Source organism: Miscanthus floridulus, chromosome 12 (assembly GCF_019320115.1).
Source record: "Miscanthus floridulus cultivar M001 chromosome 12, ASM1932011v1, whole genome shotgun sequence".
Taxonomy (NCBI): Eukaryota; Viridiplantae; Streptophyta; class Magnoliopsida; order Poales; family Poaceae; genus Miscanthus; species Miscanthus floridulus.
Window position 1 is genome coordinate 70,054,653 of NC_089591.1, and position 15,909 is coordinate 70,070,561.

At 48.5% G+C, this 15,909-nt stretch overlaps 3 protein-coding genes across 4 annotated transcripts; all 3 read right to left on the reverse strand.

Annotated features, from left to right (window-relative positions):
* Positions 1-61: 61 nt before the first annotated feature.
* On the reverse strand, positions 62-1,123 carry LOC136496080 (ubiquinol oxidase 1b, mitochondrial-like). Its single transcript, XM_066491801.1, has 3 exons — positions 936-1,123; positions 647-794; positions 62-532 (listed from the first exon to the last, which is right to left on the reverse strand). The coding sequence occupies exons 1-3, from the start codon at positions 1,121-1,123 to the stop codon at positions 62-64; spliced, it is 807 nt and encodes a 268-aa protein (XP_066347898.1).
* A 6,763-nt stretch (positions 1,124-7,886) lies between these two features.
* On the reverse strand, positions 7,887-10,214 carry LOC136497301 (ubiquinol oxidase 1b, mitochondrial-like). Its single transcript, XM_066493097.1, has 3 exons — positions 8,945-10,214; positions 8,221-8,838; positions 7,887-8,122 (listed from the first exon to the last, which is right to left on the reverse strand). The coding sequence occupies exons 1-3, from the start codon at positions 9,248-9,250 to the stop codon at positions 8,063-8,065; spliced, it is 984 nt and encodes a 327-aa protein (XP_066349194.1). The 5' UTR covers positions 9,251-10,214; the 3' UTR covers positions 7,887-8,062.
* Positions 10,215-10,367: 153 nt separating this feature from the next.
* On the reverse strand, positions 10,368-15,655 carry LOC136497302 (uncharacterized). Of its 2 annotated transcripts, none has more exons than XM_066493098.1 (5): positions 15,300-15,655; positions 12,946-13,076; positions 12,108-12,233; positions 11,779-11,906; positions 10,368-11,065 (listed from the first exon to the last, which is right to left on the reverse strand). In XM_066493098.1, exons 1-5 carry the CDS (start codon positions 15,529-15,531, stop codon positions 10,750-10,752), a joined length of 933 nt encoding a protein of 310 aa, XP_066349195.1. In that variant the 5' UTR covers positions 15,532-15,655; the 3' UTR covers positions 10,368-10,749. The 2 variants fall into 2 exon arrangements, 1 of the variants encoding a protein (XP_066349195.1); XR_010769273.1 differs by adding an exon at positions 12,752-12,887 and having other exon boundaries at positions 10,923-11,906; positions 12,999-13,076; positions 15,300-15,357.
* Between the last annotated feature and the right edge of the window lie 254 nt (positions 15,656-15,909).

Sequence of the window (15,909 nt, forward strand, 5' to 3'; positions counted from 1 at the left end):
CTATCTCTTTTCCCCGAAACACTCTAGGTCTATTTGATTCAATTGGTAAAGATATCACTCTCTAATCTACACCTAGATGGTCCAAAGTATATAACACCTCCTCCAGGTAGCCGACGAAGCGGTGCGCGAACTTGGGCGAGGCGAGGTAGGCGACGAAGTAGGCGTTGAAGTAGACGCCCTGTGCGGCGAGCACGAGCGCGCGCTCCCACCACTTGGGATGCGCCACCTCCAGGAACGTCATGAGGTGCATCCGCTCGTTCTCGGCCTCCTCCAGCAGCGCGCGGATCCACCCGCCGCTGTGCTCGAAGCGGCGCAGCGAGCGCAGGTGCAGGAGCATGCCGCCCACCATGCCCGGCACGGCCGCCACCGTCTCCAGCAGCAGCGCGTGGCTGGAGTGCCGGCGCTGGAAGAAGAGCTGCTTGGGCATGATCAGCGACTTGACCAGCCAGTAGGCTAGCTTGTCGGGCAGCGCCTTCGGCTCGTGGTGCTTCTTCATGTCGATCGACGTGTCCGCTCTGTACGTGTCCCATGGCTGCACGTACGTACATGATGCATAGGTATGAACGAACAACAAACAATCAAACGGAGACCATCACAAGTTGGAATTGCGCGGTTTGCAAATGTGTAGAGCAGATCAAGTGCTCACCCTGAAGCAGAACCACCTCCGCTCCGTGCTGTCCTCCTTCACGAGCTTCCGCGGCTGGATGCCCCAGTAGCTGACGACGGCCTTCTTGTCCTGCCCCTCCGGCACCGGGGCCTCGGGCTTTTCTTTGGCGGCCTCCGCGGCAGCGGTGCTGGACCAGTAACGGACCTAGGTTTTTACCTCTGGGTATGCGCAGCAAAAAAAAATTATTATGCAATTCGATAAACAAAAAAAATTCTTATGCAATTTTTTTTACATTAAAAATTTCTACCTATCTCTATGACTGGTGAACCCCAGGGTATGCGGTGGCCCACCCTGCATATCCTGTAGGTCCGTCCCTGTGCTGGACATCCGTGCGGGGAGGATCCTCGCGGCCGCGGGCATGACGCCCCTCGTCGCGAGCCCGGTCACCGGCTCGGCCGCGAAGAGGCGGGGGCCTAGGTGGCGCAGGAGCGCTGCTCCGGCCATCCTGGAGCTCATGGCTGATGTGGAACTAAACCGTCAGAGCCAGCAAGTGGCGCGAAATATTTGGAGGAGCTGGAAGCTGGAACGGAAACTGGAAGTGTGTGTGGACGTGCTTTGTTCGCAGGAGTGGAGATGAGATGGCTTAGTGCTGTTGGTGTTCTGGTACAGCGAGACGTCCTTCCATTGTGGAGTGGTTTTATAGGTGAGTGGGACTATTGGACTCGGCCGGCGCCCGGGCGCCTGGCGGCGAAGCTTTTAGGACTGTGGACTGATGGAGTAGCGCAGCCGCGAGGTGGTTTCGCGATGAGGTGAGCTCGATCGAGCCGATCCAGGGCAGGCATCTACTAGCTCTGTGCCATAATATGATTTGACCGACCAAACAGAGCACGACAAGTAGTCATCGTGGTAGCTGGATCTAGTTCTACGTATAGTACTGTTCAAGTGGCACGAGTCAGCCGTCAGCGACTACCAGTGCACCAAGTACCAACAACCGCATCAATGTTAAAAAAAAAAACCCGCACCAATAGTAGATTGTACTAAAACAATCCCTATAAAAAAATGGTACTAGTAAACAATAATCACAACTCTATACTAGCACGCAAGAAGGGACAAGGCGAGGTTTAAGAACATGCCAGTATGTAAAATCATTAGCGAATAAATCCTCGAGGTCTCTGCTAAAAGAAACTGCCAATAGCCCAATACAAACACATTACTAAGTACTCCCTCCATCCCAAATTATAAGTCATTCTAAGAATCTTGAAGAGTCAAAGCATCTCAAGTTTGACCTCTATTGCAAAATAAATTAATTCCTAAATTCACCTTAAGTCAAACCATTTTAACCAACTTTATAAGAAAAAATTAACATCTATGACACCACATAAGCATATTATGGAAATATATTCCATGTATTTAGCGATGCCAATTTAATATTGATTCTTTTTCTATAATTTGATCAAATTGAACTCTAGAAGTTGACTTAATTTAGGATGGATGGAGTATATAGCACATGCACAATGGAGAATAAACATACTAACACAATGGTGTCTACAACATCTGGGCCTCGTCCAATACCACTTTCGTCTTATTTGGCAAATATTGTCCAATCGTGGACCAACTAGGCTCAAAAGATTCATCTCGTGATTTCCAACTAAACTGTGTAATTAGTTATTTTTTTTACCTACATTTAATACTCCATGCAAGCGGCTAAAAATTGATGTGATGGAGAGAGAGTGAAAAAACTTAGAATTTGGATGGCATCTAAACAAGGCCCTGATAACTTTTATTAAACCCACCTAGAATATATTTTAGCAGTGTATTTATTTGCTATTGTAGATGTAGTGTTAATATATCTTTAATAAACTTAGTCAAAAATAAAGATGCAAAGTAAAGCACCTTCATTTGCAATAGATGGAATAGTGTTATGTTCATAGTAATGGGAGAAAGAGAACTCAAAACAAATATCATCTTAAAGACCCTTATATTTTTTTTAAAAAAAAGACTAAGTGATTTTTACCGGAGTAATATATCAGCTGGACAGCGAATCCCTTGATACCGGGCCTAGGCTACTATATCTGCTGCCGCATGCTAAAAACAATAAATCGTGTGTACAAATTTTAATCAAGTTAAAATCAGTGACCTTTGGGTCGATCAAATGCTTAAATCAATACAAAGACGGATCTTTACACACACTGAATTACTTCATATATTTAGTTGAATTATCTTAATTTGTCTGACAGGGACAGCAAACCTTTTTTCTTTTAAGATTGAAGTCCAATTTAGACAGGTCCGGTGGCCCCTCAGGATTTTAACCTCATCTTTAAAAACACATGTTCATTTACCTGCATTAGCTTGTATCTAAATTTATACAGACAGTAATACAACGTATCCGTACTAGCTATACATGCTTGCACGGTTCTTGAAGCAGGACTAGGGTAGATATACGACGCAGTCCAAAACTAGTACAAGCAACCCATCACACGCATAATATTCTCCTCAAACGGTCTCTCACGGTGTAAAGAAAAACAATAACGCAAAAAGGAAGATGCGATCTATTAGATCCCTAATCTAACCCATTCAAAAAAAGAAAGAGGAAGATCCCTAATCTAAACCACTAACAAAATAGAGCTAATCTACTAATAGAGCGTGATTAAAAGGATACCAAAAGCATAAGCCAGAAACTTCCAGGGCCCTGCTTAGGGAAAATTTATCCTACTAGCTTGCTGGATCTATCGTAGAGCGCAGATTAAGGATATCACCAAGCAATTATTAGAATTGAGACTTCCTTCCATGATACAATACACACACACAAAAAATATGTCGGTGCAACTAACCGGCGGCTAAGTGCATCCTCCAACAGCTAGCCTCCATGATTGATATACTTATGTCTTGCACATGGTTCGAGAAAGACCTAGGAAGGATTAGACGATTTATAAAATACCGTTAGACGGTTTATAAAATACCGTTATATTTGTATCCATCATTTGACCTTTCGACTTTCTTGCTAGGGCTATACTATAATCAGCTTCGATCGCTATGGGGAAAATATTTTCATTATTTAGTAACACAAGTGCACGGAACTTAGCAACACAGGCGTCTAACAAGATTAACTCATCGGATTGTTTTTAGTTGCAAGAAAATGAGAAAATGCTTTGATAGTACTAAGTTCTTGACAAACTTGGGGAGCATAAATTATGAGGCCTAAAATAGTGGAGGTCACCGAAGATCGAGGCATGTATAAACATATTGAAGTTCATACAAAAATCTAGGACCTACGATTCTCTCTCTCATACGGGCATGTTTGGATTCCTTGTGCTAACAACTAGTTGCTAAACTTCAGAGCCCTTAAGGTTAGCGCAGCACATGGAGGTGACAGAAAACGCGACGACGAAGTTGACATGCATGTGCAGTGACCCTGTTGGAATGTCCACCACCGACAAGATCCTAGCCGACTAAACCCACACCCGCCATCGAGAGCGACACAAGAGGATGTGCACCATGCTGGAGAGAGGTTCCCCAAGCCCACACCACCGTGCTCATGGCCACCACACCTCGAGGCATGCAACAGACTCCACACTATCTATATCAGTGCTACCCTTGGCTCATTTGGAGTTTCTCTTGCACCCTGTTGCTACCGGCACTTAATAAAGAGAATAGTGAACTATTAGAGAGATACCAAAACCAAAAAGTGAGTATTGAGTGTTAGGCACTTAATAAAGAGAATAGTGAACCATTAGAGAGATACCAAAACCAAAAAGTGAGTATTGAGTGTTAGTCTTGAGTGCTACCATGTTCTTTTTTGTGATTTCTTGAGTTGAAGCTTGAAGAGTTGTTACTCCCGGTGATTACCATCGCCTAGATGGCTTAGTAAAGGACTTGGTGATCTTCCTCGATGGAACTATTATGAGGAGGCTCCAAAAGGTGTTCACGGTATTGAAACCCACCATGCTGAGTGCCAAACAGGTATTCATTAATGGATGAGAGTTTAACCGAGTCTTGGGACTCTTAATGCTCTAACATGGATTAGGGGTTATGCAACAACCCAATACCATAGGAAAAAACCAGTTGTCTCATCACATCTTTATCTTTCTTGCATTACTTGATTGCACGAGAGAGCCCTATCTAGGATCACTCATCTCTGGTGCAGCTCTCCGGTGCTGCAACGATAGAGCCCTGGTGCATATTTTGTTATTTTTGAAATTGCCACCTCCTGTATGCACATTGGCCCCATTCGCTTCGCTGAAAAAACAAGCCGAAACATTGTTCCGGCTGATTTGTTTTGAGAGAAAAATACTGTTCCGGCTAAAAAAAAAACAAGCCGAAAAGGACGGATTATAAGAGAAGCGAACAAGTGCATTTGAAAATAGCATGACTGGATCACTGTTCGAAAGCTTAGGTGCACCTTTGTAGCGGAGAGCTCTGGTGACCCTAAAAACAATGCAAACAACGTGTTTTTCAAACCTTTTTCAAACATGCTAACTCTGAGTGATCTTTCATAGGATGATCAACACCTTTTTAGCCTGAGGAGGAGAGTTGGGAGGCCACACGCACGCGCCGCCGTGACATGCCGAGCCAAGCCGACACTACAACAGCCAGTGACTTCCCCGAGTGCTAGTTGCACTCGGAGAAGGCCCAGTTGCACTCGGGGAAGACCCTCCGGCTAATCCTTATCCGGCAAAGGCGTCTTTCCCGAGTGCCGAAAATCGTGCACTCGGGGAAGGCTTTGCCGAGTGCAGTGCTTGCACTCAGGAAAGATTTGACGCTGTTGGTCGACGGCCGACGCCGTTTTCTTTTTTTTTCTTCCCCGAGTGCAATACTCGGGGAAGATTTACACTCGGCAAAATAAAAATACGAAAAAACCCCGAAAATAATAGCAAAAAAACCCAAAAAAAAATTCGGGGGAGGCCGCCATCGGCCAGTGCGCGCCCGCCTCCATTGAAGTCGCTGTATTTTTTCCGCAAAATTCGCGGCTAACGCGGCCGGTGGGATTCGAACTCACGACCTCTCCATCATGTGTCTGCTGCTCTACAACTGCACTACACTGTCACTTGTGTCTAGATTCCGTTATCTATCCTCATATATTATACTAAACTGAGAGTAAATTGCTTGTTTGAGGCCCTAAACGAATTCAAATCAAAAAGTGGTAAACTACAAAGTTTCATAACTTTTCGAGATGTACAATTTTCATTTAGAAAGTTTTTCCATCCGAGGTCGTTTGAAAAATTCGAATTTTAAATTTGAGAGATTCAAACGTAGTTTTGCATGATAAGATGATTTCAAATCAAAAAGTTGTCAACTACATAGTTTCGTAACTTTTGGAGATCTACAATTTTCATTTAGGAAGTTTTTCCATCCGAGGTCTTTTGAAAAATTCAAATTTTAAAATTTTCAAATTCAAACGTCGTTTTTGCATGACAAAATGATTTCAAATCAAAATGTTGCCAACTACAAGGATCATTCAAGGAGTTAATATTAATACCACCAGATCCAAGGTTTAGGTAGGCCCCGACAAGTTTCGTGATTTTCGGATTTTGTTCGGATTTTATATGATTTAAATACATTTTCCCCGCAAGTACCTCGTCATGTTACGTCAACAAGATGCTCGACATTTCATGTGAGTTCCTGGATACGACCTCAACATACACCAAATATCATGAATATCACTTTTTGAATCACCAAATTCCATTATTTCATGCACCTGTAGTTCAAATTTGAAGTATGCAAAAAAATTCAACGAAACGAAAAAAATTAACGAAATATACCAAAAAAAAGTCAAAATTGTCCCAAATTTGAACAAGGAGTTTTAAATAATGTGAGAGGCCTCACAAAAAAATGGGGCAAAAAAAACAAAAAAAAATCTTCCCCGAGTGCCTTCCCTGGCACTCGACAAAGAGGCCCTTTGCCGAGTGCCATGACAGGGCACTCGAGGAAGCCAGCCTCTTTGCCGAGTGCCAGGGTGCGACACTCGGCAAAGTAATTTTTTTTTAGTTTTAACGGTGTGGGCGGGATGGGCCGTCAAGTAACATTTTTCTTTGTCGAGTACCGCTCTTCCCCGAGTGTTGCACTTGGGGAAGAGGGCCTTTGCTGAGTGCCGTTCTTTACCGAATGCTAGACACTCTACGGCACTCGGCAAAGCCTCTCTTCCCCAAGTACTATTCTTCCCCGAGTGCAACACTCGGGGAAGATTGGCTTTGCCAAGTGCCCGATTTTTGGCACTCGGGGAATTTTGCCTCTTCCGTAGTGCGAGCACGCGCCTGAGCTTGGCCCGATGTGATGTGTTTAGCCACCTTTTGTTGCTCAGAGCAATCGGAAAATGGGTAAATGAGCAATAGTCGGGAAGGGCAAATGAGTAAAATGTGTGGGTCTAAAACTAGCAACAGAACAAGTGTGCATTTGCCGTTCTACCTTTTTCGGAACCCGTCCAGGTTCACCCCCCAAGTCCCTGGCCTATATCTCAGGCGCCTCTCCTCCATCCTGAATACGGTTCCTTATAGACTTAAGCACTTTGAGCTCGCCCCACAGGCCTGAGCCCGAGCCCAACAGGTTTTGGCCCACCCACGAGGCCATGAGCCTTAGTGGCACAGGGCCTGGGCACATATCCCACCACCTAGAAATTTTTTCTTGGCCGAAGTCTAGCGTGAAACATTTATTTTAGCTATTTTACACTGTAAACTGCGCGGTAGGTCCGCCTCGTCTAGTGGGACGGTCATGGGCGAGACTTTTTCGGCCCAAAATAGTCAGCCTTTTTTTTGGCGAGGCCCGACCCACCCCGCAAATGCTCAGGTCTACTTCATTACTCTCTTCTCCAATGAGCTCTTGTGTTTGCTGCTGCTCTTGGCCATCTCCGGCTCAAATCCCTTGCGCGCACAAGGTCTCTTAGTGAGCAGGCCTCGGAAACTCCGTCTGCCTATGTACCTACATGGGTAGATGGAAAATAAGTTTCTAGGGAGCGCATCGACACGACTGCTCTTCCTCGTGCTTCTCTGCCCCCGACGACCGCTCGTGGGACTGCACACTGCATACCTAGCATGGTGATAACGCCCCACCAGCCGCCTTCAGCACTGGTTTGGGTCAAAGGTACAACATAAACCTTCACTTAGTATATTCGGTTACGTGTGTGATGGATCTGTTGGTAGAAACGGCTATTAGCATGTTCGTTAACATATCTGGATATATTGTTCCTAGGTCGCTCATGCTTATTTGTGTTATGATATGTGAGATGTTTTATTTCTAGTTTAAAATATGCCAAAAAATGATTAAATATTCAACACTATACTCATATATTGTTATTTCAAATATCTTCAATAGTAGTACGTACAAAGTATACAAGCTACTCCGAGTAGCAAACCAGTCCTGATCGATCTGCTAAGCAACTTTGGCTAGCACAACATAGTAAGATTAACGATAGGGTAATAATGTGTAAAATTGCTGAAGTGAGCAGCAGGCCACGTCGACTTGTTAGTGATAACCGAGCGGCGCGGGCGTGTCCCTGAGCTTCATCCCCTGGTAATGGATGTCCTGCGAAATGTATCAAGCAACACAATTAAATGAATTAGCTAGAACCGGTCAAAGTTGCTCAGAACAATGAATCTTGTCGCAAGGTGTAGTGTGCGTACCGACGCGAAGTGGTTGACATCACGGTGGTGCGCCTCGTCGGCGCGCACGACGGTGACGACGTCCTTGAGCTTGGCGTCGGCGGGGAGGCGCCAGTAGTCGATGGCGATGGCCGGCGCCGGCGTGTTCTCGATGATACCGGCCTCGAGGTCCTTGAGGTACTCCGTGTACGAGTGCACGGCCTCCTCCTCGAGGTAGCCGACGACGCGGTGCGCGAACTTGGGGGAGAGAAGGTAGCCGACGAAGTAGGCGTTGAAGAAGACGCCCTGCGTGGCGAGCACGAGCGCGCGCTCCCACCAGAGCGGCTGCGTGACCTCGAGGAACGTCATGAGGTGCATGCGCTCGTTCTCGGCCTCCTCGAGCAGCGCGCGGACCCAGCCGCCGCTGTGCTCGAAGCGGCGGAGCGAGCGCAGGTGGAGGAGCATGCCGCCCACCATGCCCGGCACCGCCGCCACCGTCTCCAGCAGCAGCGCGTGGCTGGCGTGCCGGCGCTGGAAGAAGAGGTCCATGGGCACGCGCAGCGACTTGACGATCAGGTACGCCGCCTTGTCGGGCAGCGTCGTCGGCGCGTGGTGCTTCTTCACGTCGATGGACGTGTCCGACGTGTACGCGTCCCACGGCTGCAGAAGTCCAGTCAGTCACAGTTTAGAGATCATGAGTGACTAATCATGCAACGCAAGCGCCATGAAACAGCCTGTGATTGCAAAATGTGCAGTATGTACTCACCCGGAAGCAGGGCCACTTCCACTCCGTGCCGTCCTCCTTCACGAGCTTGGGCGCCTCGATGCCCCAGTAGCTGACGATGGCCTTCTTGCTCTGCCCGTCTGCTGCCTTCTCGGTGCCGCCGGGCTGTTTTGCACCGGCATCCTCTCTGGCAGCCTCCGCGGCGGTGCTGGCCATCCGCGCGGGGAGAAGCCTCGCGGCCGCGGGCATGACGCCCCTCGCGGTGAGCCCAGACACGGCCGGCTCGGCCGCGAACAGGCGCGGGCCTAGGTGGCGCAGAAGCGCTGCCCCGGCCATGCGAGAGCTCATGGTGTCCGGACCGTGATCAACTAATCACAATCGACTCCTGTTCCAGTCTCCCTGCCCTGTGGGACAAGAAACCTTTTTTTTTTCCTGCTATACGGACGGAACTGATGGTTTGTGTTGTTCCTGTTAGCATGGAATGGTGGCGCTTTCCGTTGGTGTGGGTTTTATACGTGCGCAGGGCCTGGCTTGGCTACGCCCAGCAGTCCAGCACGATGCTTCCGGCCTTCCGGGGCGGTGCAGCGTTGCGGTGAGCCGTGGTCTCCAAGTGCCGTACCGTGCCCGTGCAGGATTGCAGGAAGATGATGTGATCGGGACCGAACTACCGAAGCAATAGAGACGAACCCACCAAGGCACCAACGGATGCGCATGCGCCCTTGACCGGGCCAGAAACAGCCTTCGACGGCTTCCAGGGCCGTTCGCGAGAAATCGTTACTGTGCTCATGGTTGACCCACAACGTGACGGCCAGCGAGCCGCGAACGGGTCCAGGACGTCCGCCCCCGTGCGGCGATGCCATGGGATGCGCGGCTACTGGTCGTCCGTCATCCGCCTTTGGAGGTCAAACGGGTGGCCAGCGGCGACTTGACCATTCGCCGTAGCTGGAAAAATGGCAATAGAATACGGAAATGGTGCAGCACGTGCAGCACACCAGATTCCATTCAGAAAGGGATAAATGGTCAAGCTGAAGTGTCAACTGCGAAATGGAGATTAAGTGGAATCTTTCTCGGCAGAAAATTCAGTGAAATTGCTCGTCTAAAGGTTTCTAGACATGTCGTAACAATTAGCCTGACGGAAAAAGAATGAGAGCAGTAGCAGCAATCAGATATTTGCGCCCTCGGACCAAAGGACACCCCGAAGGCATTCCCCATTTCCCCACCTCGGAACAAAGGACACTCCGAGAGGTTTCGGTGCAGTTCGTTCCACCTCACTAGAATAGAAATCATGCATAATCACGGTGCGTGCTCAAATTTATAATGAACATACAACAGCTGAATGCCAGATTAACTGCGATGTTTATCTAGCTTTGCTTGATGAACAGATCCATGAAACACGTTGTTTGGAACAAAAGATGCAAGTGCAGCACGTGCAGTTGCAGCAAATTTGGAAGGCCGACAGATCAGAAAAGGGCAAAAGCTCAAGCGGTCTATATGAAATTGGTGATCAAGTGGAATCATTCCCAGCAGTTTGCATCATACAGTTCCTTCCATTTTCCAAGGAAAAAGATGCATCATCTGTGAGGTCAGGTCGTCAGCTAAGCTGTCCTTGATAAAATGTGGCATGAAAAGCACGTCTGTGACAAGTGTTGCTGGCATGTAGATACTCGTACAACAGAGGATTGATTTCAGATCAAAAGAAGAAGAAGAAAACTTCCTAAATGGAACATCATATGGCGCCCTCGTTAGCTAAAATACACCTCTGTACCCCTGGGCACCAAATCTGCACTCTTCCTAAACAATCGAATGGTATTACAAGTACAATATACACCGGTGAATACATCTACAGTTTAAAAGAACCGCTCCATGAGTTCAGAATCCGACAAAAGTTCTTTCAATCCGATAAATTTGCTATACTGCAAGGTGATCCAGCCAACAGCAGATACATAGGCAACAAGAAGGCAGGCACGCTTCAACCGACTGGCAAATACTCTGATGCTATGCTTCCTCACCGCCCACCTGGCGGAAGCAAGCAACAATCTATACAAACCTCTAAATAAGACTGTAATGAACATCAAACTCAGCATGCCGAGCACAAAACCTGCTGCTACATAACCAAGCATTCGTTCTGAACTGAAATCTTCTGACACATAAATCTCTGAAAACCTGTAACATTTCGATGTAAAGTCAGCCAAAAGGGCGTACCCAGTGCAGAGAGCTCCCACTCTGTGCGGGGTCTAGGGAAGGGTGTCAGTGGCAAGCCTTACCCTCGCCTGTGCAATGCGAGGAGACCGCGACTCGAACCCGGGACCTTCCGGTCACATGCGGTAAGACTCTACCGCTTGCACCAGGCCCGCCCTTCAAAGTCAGCCCAAAAAAAAAAGATACCACTTTTTTTTTCCATTCCCAAAGTCAGCCAAAAGGGAACGGAAAAAAAAAAAGCGGTATCCAGCTAAACGAGAACAAGGAACCGTTTCCAAAAAGTACAGATGTGGCAGTAATTAGATAGGCCTAGAAAGGATATAAATAAGCTGCTAGCACTCCCTCTGGTCGTGACGTTCCTGATTGGAGAACTGTACTAGCCCATAGGCCAAAAAAGGGATGTCCGAAAGTCACAAATTATCTACTGGAGGTAGTGTCCCTTAAAATATATGTAGTGAAAGTGCATGTAAGCATACTTGACTTTTGTCCATCTGATAAAGTAATAAATTAGAAAATTAATCTGGAAGAGACTACAGCAATAAACTAGCAAACAGATTATACAATTCTAACCATCTAAGCTTGATCGACTGATCTTTGAATTAGCTCAATATTATCATATGTTGCGGTACCCAAGTGGCTGACATTAAGGGGATTTTGAGAGAGAGCATAATACTCACAGTATAAGAATCCTTTTGAGCAGCTCCGTAGTGGAAGGCTCCTCAGCAGTACAATTGAATAGCTTGTCCGAGTGAATGTCAGCCTTGTTACTACCTAGCATATATCTGCAGCTGTATGATTCATTTACCTACAAATAAAGGAGGTCATGAAATGGAAATGCGGAAATTGAACTGCCAGTTGACAACTAAACATCAGTCAAGCAAAATGTGGTGTTATAACTGAAGATTCGCATGAAAACAGGAGAAACCCTTAGAGCACTTTTATAGTGTGTTAGGACATAGAAAGTAAATACTACTTACATGGAACTAGATAACTCGTAGTAAAATACCTTGAACTTTAATGTTGTTGACCATGCAGCACCAAAATCAGGTCGACAATTATGGGGAAGAGCCTCTTTTGGGGCCTCTGCCACTGCATAAGATACTTGGCCAGAAAAATATTCTGTGTATTCAACCTACAGTCCAATTCGCCACACAAATGATAACGAGTCAAATAAACACATACCGCAAGTCTTCGTGAATATTAAAAACACAATAAAATAAGTGTGTGTGGTTAACAGGATGCGCAAAACTGAAAGCTGGTGCACAACATGTAAAGTTTTTGCCTTTCTTTGAATATATGCGAACCTATTTAAACAAACTAGAAACTATGCATAACTTCTAAACCTTGTCAACCAAAACAGAGTATTGTACGGACTAAATCTAGAGGAATGAGTGTCAGAATCGCACCATAACTAACCCCAATTAACAATGGAATTGTAGCCAATCATCAGCTTTAACAACATTTTTAGAAGTTCTCCTAGAGATGTAAGCATGGAAGTGCATGACAACACAATTGGCCCCGTTCGTTGGTCTGAAATTTGGCTGAAACTGACTAAAAAATACTGTTCCGGCTGAATTGTTGGGCGTACCCAGTGCAGAGAGCTCCCGCTCTGTGCGGGGTCTGGGGAAGGATGTCAGTGGCAAGCCTTACCCTCGCCTGTGCAATGTGAGGAGACCGCGACTCGAACCCGGGACCTTCCGGTCACAGGCGGTAAGACTCTACCGCTTGCACCAGGCCCGCCCTTCCGGTCCGGCTGAATTGTTATGAGAGAAAAATACTGTTCCGGCTGAAAAAAGAAGCCAAACAAGCCAAATATGGGGTAAGCCCAACAGGGTTATTGTAACCTGTAAAACTGAAGCCCAGTAGTAGTCATCATGGCAGCGGAATCTTCTCTTACTCGACGGGTAGAAGACATGCTTAGCTCTATAGTTCAATAATCCAAGCTCACAAACTTTTGATGACCTAAGGTCAACGCCTACAATGTACCAGCAAACACATCAAGCACAAATGGTATATACTTAATCCGTCCCAAATTATAAGACGTTTTGGCTTTTCTAGATACGTATCTTTTGCTATGCACATAGATATACACTCTGTGTAGATACGTACTAAAAGCAATGTATCTAGAAAAGCCAAAACGTCTTATAATTTGGAATGGCAGGAGTATGTAGCAGTCCAATTTCAACAAGCAATTGAAAGGCTAGGCAATTGCATTATAAGCATACTAGATGTGGTCCAATGGAACCTTCAGTATCTAATAGAAGAGCAATAGTGGTGCTACTGCAACGCAATTTGCTAGAGCCTTTTACTTGTGTGTCATTATAAAAGATGGTCGCGGTCTACGTGCCACTAACAAGTTTGAACGCACCTATGTACCATGACACCTTTTTTTTTTTTACCTCCCAAGCCATTCCATCCACTTTTCCATCTAACGATGTCGATCTGCGTTGAAAAAAGTCACAAATACCCTCACTTTGGATGGCACGGCTTCTATCCGTCCTCATCTCCCCACAGCGCGGTCAACAGAGCGAGGAAAGGAGGAGAGCGAGAGAGAAAGAGAGAAAGGGAGAAGGGGGAAACGGGACAGAGGGAGAGAGCAGCGATGGGGCCACGGAGAGCAGAGAGCAGTACGACGGCGGCACCGGCGAGGGAAGGCGCAACCGCATCGGCGGCGGTCCTGGGCGGCCGGCATCGACGGCGCTCGGTTCCCAGCGCGGTGGTGGCGCGATGCAAAGCAGAGGGCTGAAGGGAAAGCAGAGAGGGAGCGCGGGGAAGGTCTGTGTGAACGGCGCGGAGCGGCGGCGCTTGGAGCGGTGGAGCAAGGCGGGGAGGAAGAAGAAGCAGAGGGAAGAGGCGGAGTAGAGGGGCGACAGCGACGGCCTTGGTGCCGGCAGCGGCGGTCTCAGCTCCGACGAGGGAGGCAGGGACGGCAGCGGGCAGCAGCGGAGACAGGGGCCGCTCTATCGTCTCCTCAGGTACGCCGCAGCCGCCGTTCGCGGGGACAGGGGCGATGCTCGCGGCGGTCGCCTCACCGTCCGCGTTTGACGGCGGCAGCGACAGAGTCTCGCTTCGCTTCCCGATCTCGCCGAGCCAGTCGTTGACACGCTTTAGCTGCGCGAGCATCCTGGCCGCGCGCTCGTGGTCCCATAGCGCCGACGCCGCCACGTCGGCGTCCAGGAACCGCTCCACGAAGCCAAGGAACCAGCCCCTTGACTCCTCTCTGAGCCGCTTTGCCAGCTCGCCCCTCTCCTCAGCGCCTCCTCCCCTCTCCCACTCCGGCGGCGCGGGCGGCGGCGTCAGCGCCGCTGCGGCTGACGCAGTCCCCGTCCTCGCCTTCCCCTTCACGGGGGACAGCCGCGACTTGGGGGACGGCGATGATTTTGTTGCCGTGGCCGCGGCCGCCGCCGGCTTCACGGACTCGTCGACGACGACCACGGCCAGCGGCGAGGAGACGGTGGCGGGGGCCGGTTTGAGGTTGTAGATGCCGAAGACGGACAGGTCCGTAGCGAGAGCGGCGCTCATCCAGGACGTAGCTCGGCATCGTCGCTAGGCTGTGATTGCAGCCGCCTCCTCGTCGGTAGCGGATCCCACCGTTCCAGCGTCAGTGGCTGCCAAGCAATCTGGCGAGGCTGCAGATGTGGCAAACTTGGTGAGGGTGTCGGTGATCACCGTGGCGCGCGAAAGCACGGCATCTACGGCTGGTTGCGGGTTCTGCTCCTCCGCCATGGAGCTCACCTCCGCGTAGGAGAGAAGGGTATTCTGGACAGGGTCACGAGAGAAGGGTATTTTGGACATTATCACTGGTCGGACCCGTATGTCAGGACTGTCAAACGGTGAAAACCTAACGCAAGGTGAACGGAATGGCGTGGAGGACAAGAAAGTTTAGCGTCATGGCACCAGTGTCCGTGTGAATTTTTTAGTGGCATGTAGAAATGAAGCATCTTTCGTAATGGCACACGGGGAAAAGCCTCAATTTACTAGCTAACATAGCAAGCTCACACCATCTGAACTGTGTAAAACCGGACGAATGTTAAAAAATGTGTACATCAAAATGACGATTAAGCTTAAATTTGCAGTAAGCTCTTGGAACATATCACATAACAGCTAATCTGCGGTATTAATTTCACTAACCTTAACCAAACACTAAGATCTACAAGCACAGTTACGGAAATAAATCGGGCAGGGAGTAGCGACTGACCGGTGGAGAGGATGCGGCAGGTGGAGGGCATGGAGACCGATGCAGTGGACGAGAGACCACCAAGCGCGAGCCCAGCCAGCCCGACGAGGAAGGAGAACAGGAACGATACCGCGATGGGGAAGGCCACCCCGAGGGCGCCACGGAGTGCAGACCTTGGTCGCTGCCGGTTCCGCTCCGATGGCAGTGCCCCATCGCCCGCAGGGGGCCTCGGAGAAGGCGCTGGCGGATCCATCACGTGGATGGGTGATCCATCGCTCCGATGCCGGCGATCGCCGGACGCCGGCGCGGGGAGGGTCTCTGGTTGCAATTGGGCGCAGCGGCTGTGGACCTGTCGTTTCTTGGGCTTTGGTGACCGCTGACTGTGCAAGACTATTTTGGGCCGTATGTGCAGTGGGCCAGCGGCCTAGCGTGACTTGTAGCATTGTCTTCGCTGGACGAACCGACGAACACACAATGGTAAAAATACCCTTTCTATTTCCATTTCTACATTATTCACTGGAAATGAGATTGGGATCAGACAGCCGGCTATGAAAACAGAATCAGGATAAATACGGGTGAAAATTTAACAGAAACGAACGGACTAAGTACTTAAGCTAGGACAATTTAGAGT

What these genes read in the sequence shown, in the direction of transcription:
- LOC136496080 (XM_066491801.1), bottom strand. Translation starts at nt 1,123, where the DNA reads ATGAGCTCCAGGATGGCCGGAGCAGCGCTCCTGCGCCACCTAGGCCCC. An exon ending in GGGCCACCGCATACCCTGGG is followed by an intron (nt 795 to 935) that starts GTTCACCAGTCA and finishes TTACTGGTCCAG; the next exon opens with CACCGCTGCCGCGGAGGCCG. An exon ending in GGAGGTGGTTCTGCTTCAGG is followed by an intron (nt 533 to 646) that starts GTGAGCACTTGA and finishes ACGTACGTGCAG; the next exon opens with CCATGGGACACGTACAGAGC.
- LOC136497301 (XM_066493097.1), bottom strand. Translation starts at nt 9,250, where the DNA reads ATGAGCTCTCGCATGGCCGGGGCAGCGCTTCTGCGCCACCTAGGCCCG. An exon ending in GGAAGTGGCCCTGCTTCCGG is followed by an intron (nt 8,839 to 8,944) that starts GTGAGTACATAC and finishes GGACTTCTGCAG; the next exon opens with CCGTGGGACGCGTACACGTC. An exon ending in ATGTCAACCACTTCGCGTCG is followed by an intron (nt 8,123 to 8,220) that starts GTACGCACACTA and finishes TACATTTCGCAG; the next exon opens with GACATCCATTACCAGGGGAT.
- LOC136497302 (XM_066493098.1), bottom strand. Translation starts at nt 15,531, where the DNA reads ATGGATCCGCCAGCGCCTTCTCCGAGGCCCCCTGCGGGCGATGGGGCA. An exon ending in CAACAACATTAAAGTTCAAG is followed by an intron (nt 11,907 to 12,107) that starts GTATTTTACTAC and finishes CTTTATTTGTAG; the next exon opens with GTAAATGAATCATACAGCTG. An exon ending in CTCAAAAGGATTCTTATACT is followed by an intron (nt 11,066 to 11,778) that starts GTGAGTATTATG and finishes GAAATGTTACAG; the next exon opens with GTTTTCAGAGATTTATGTGT.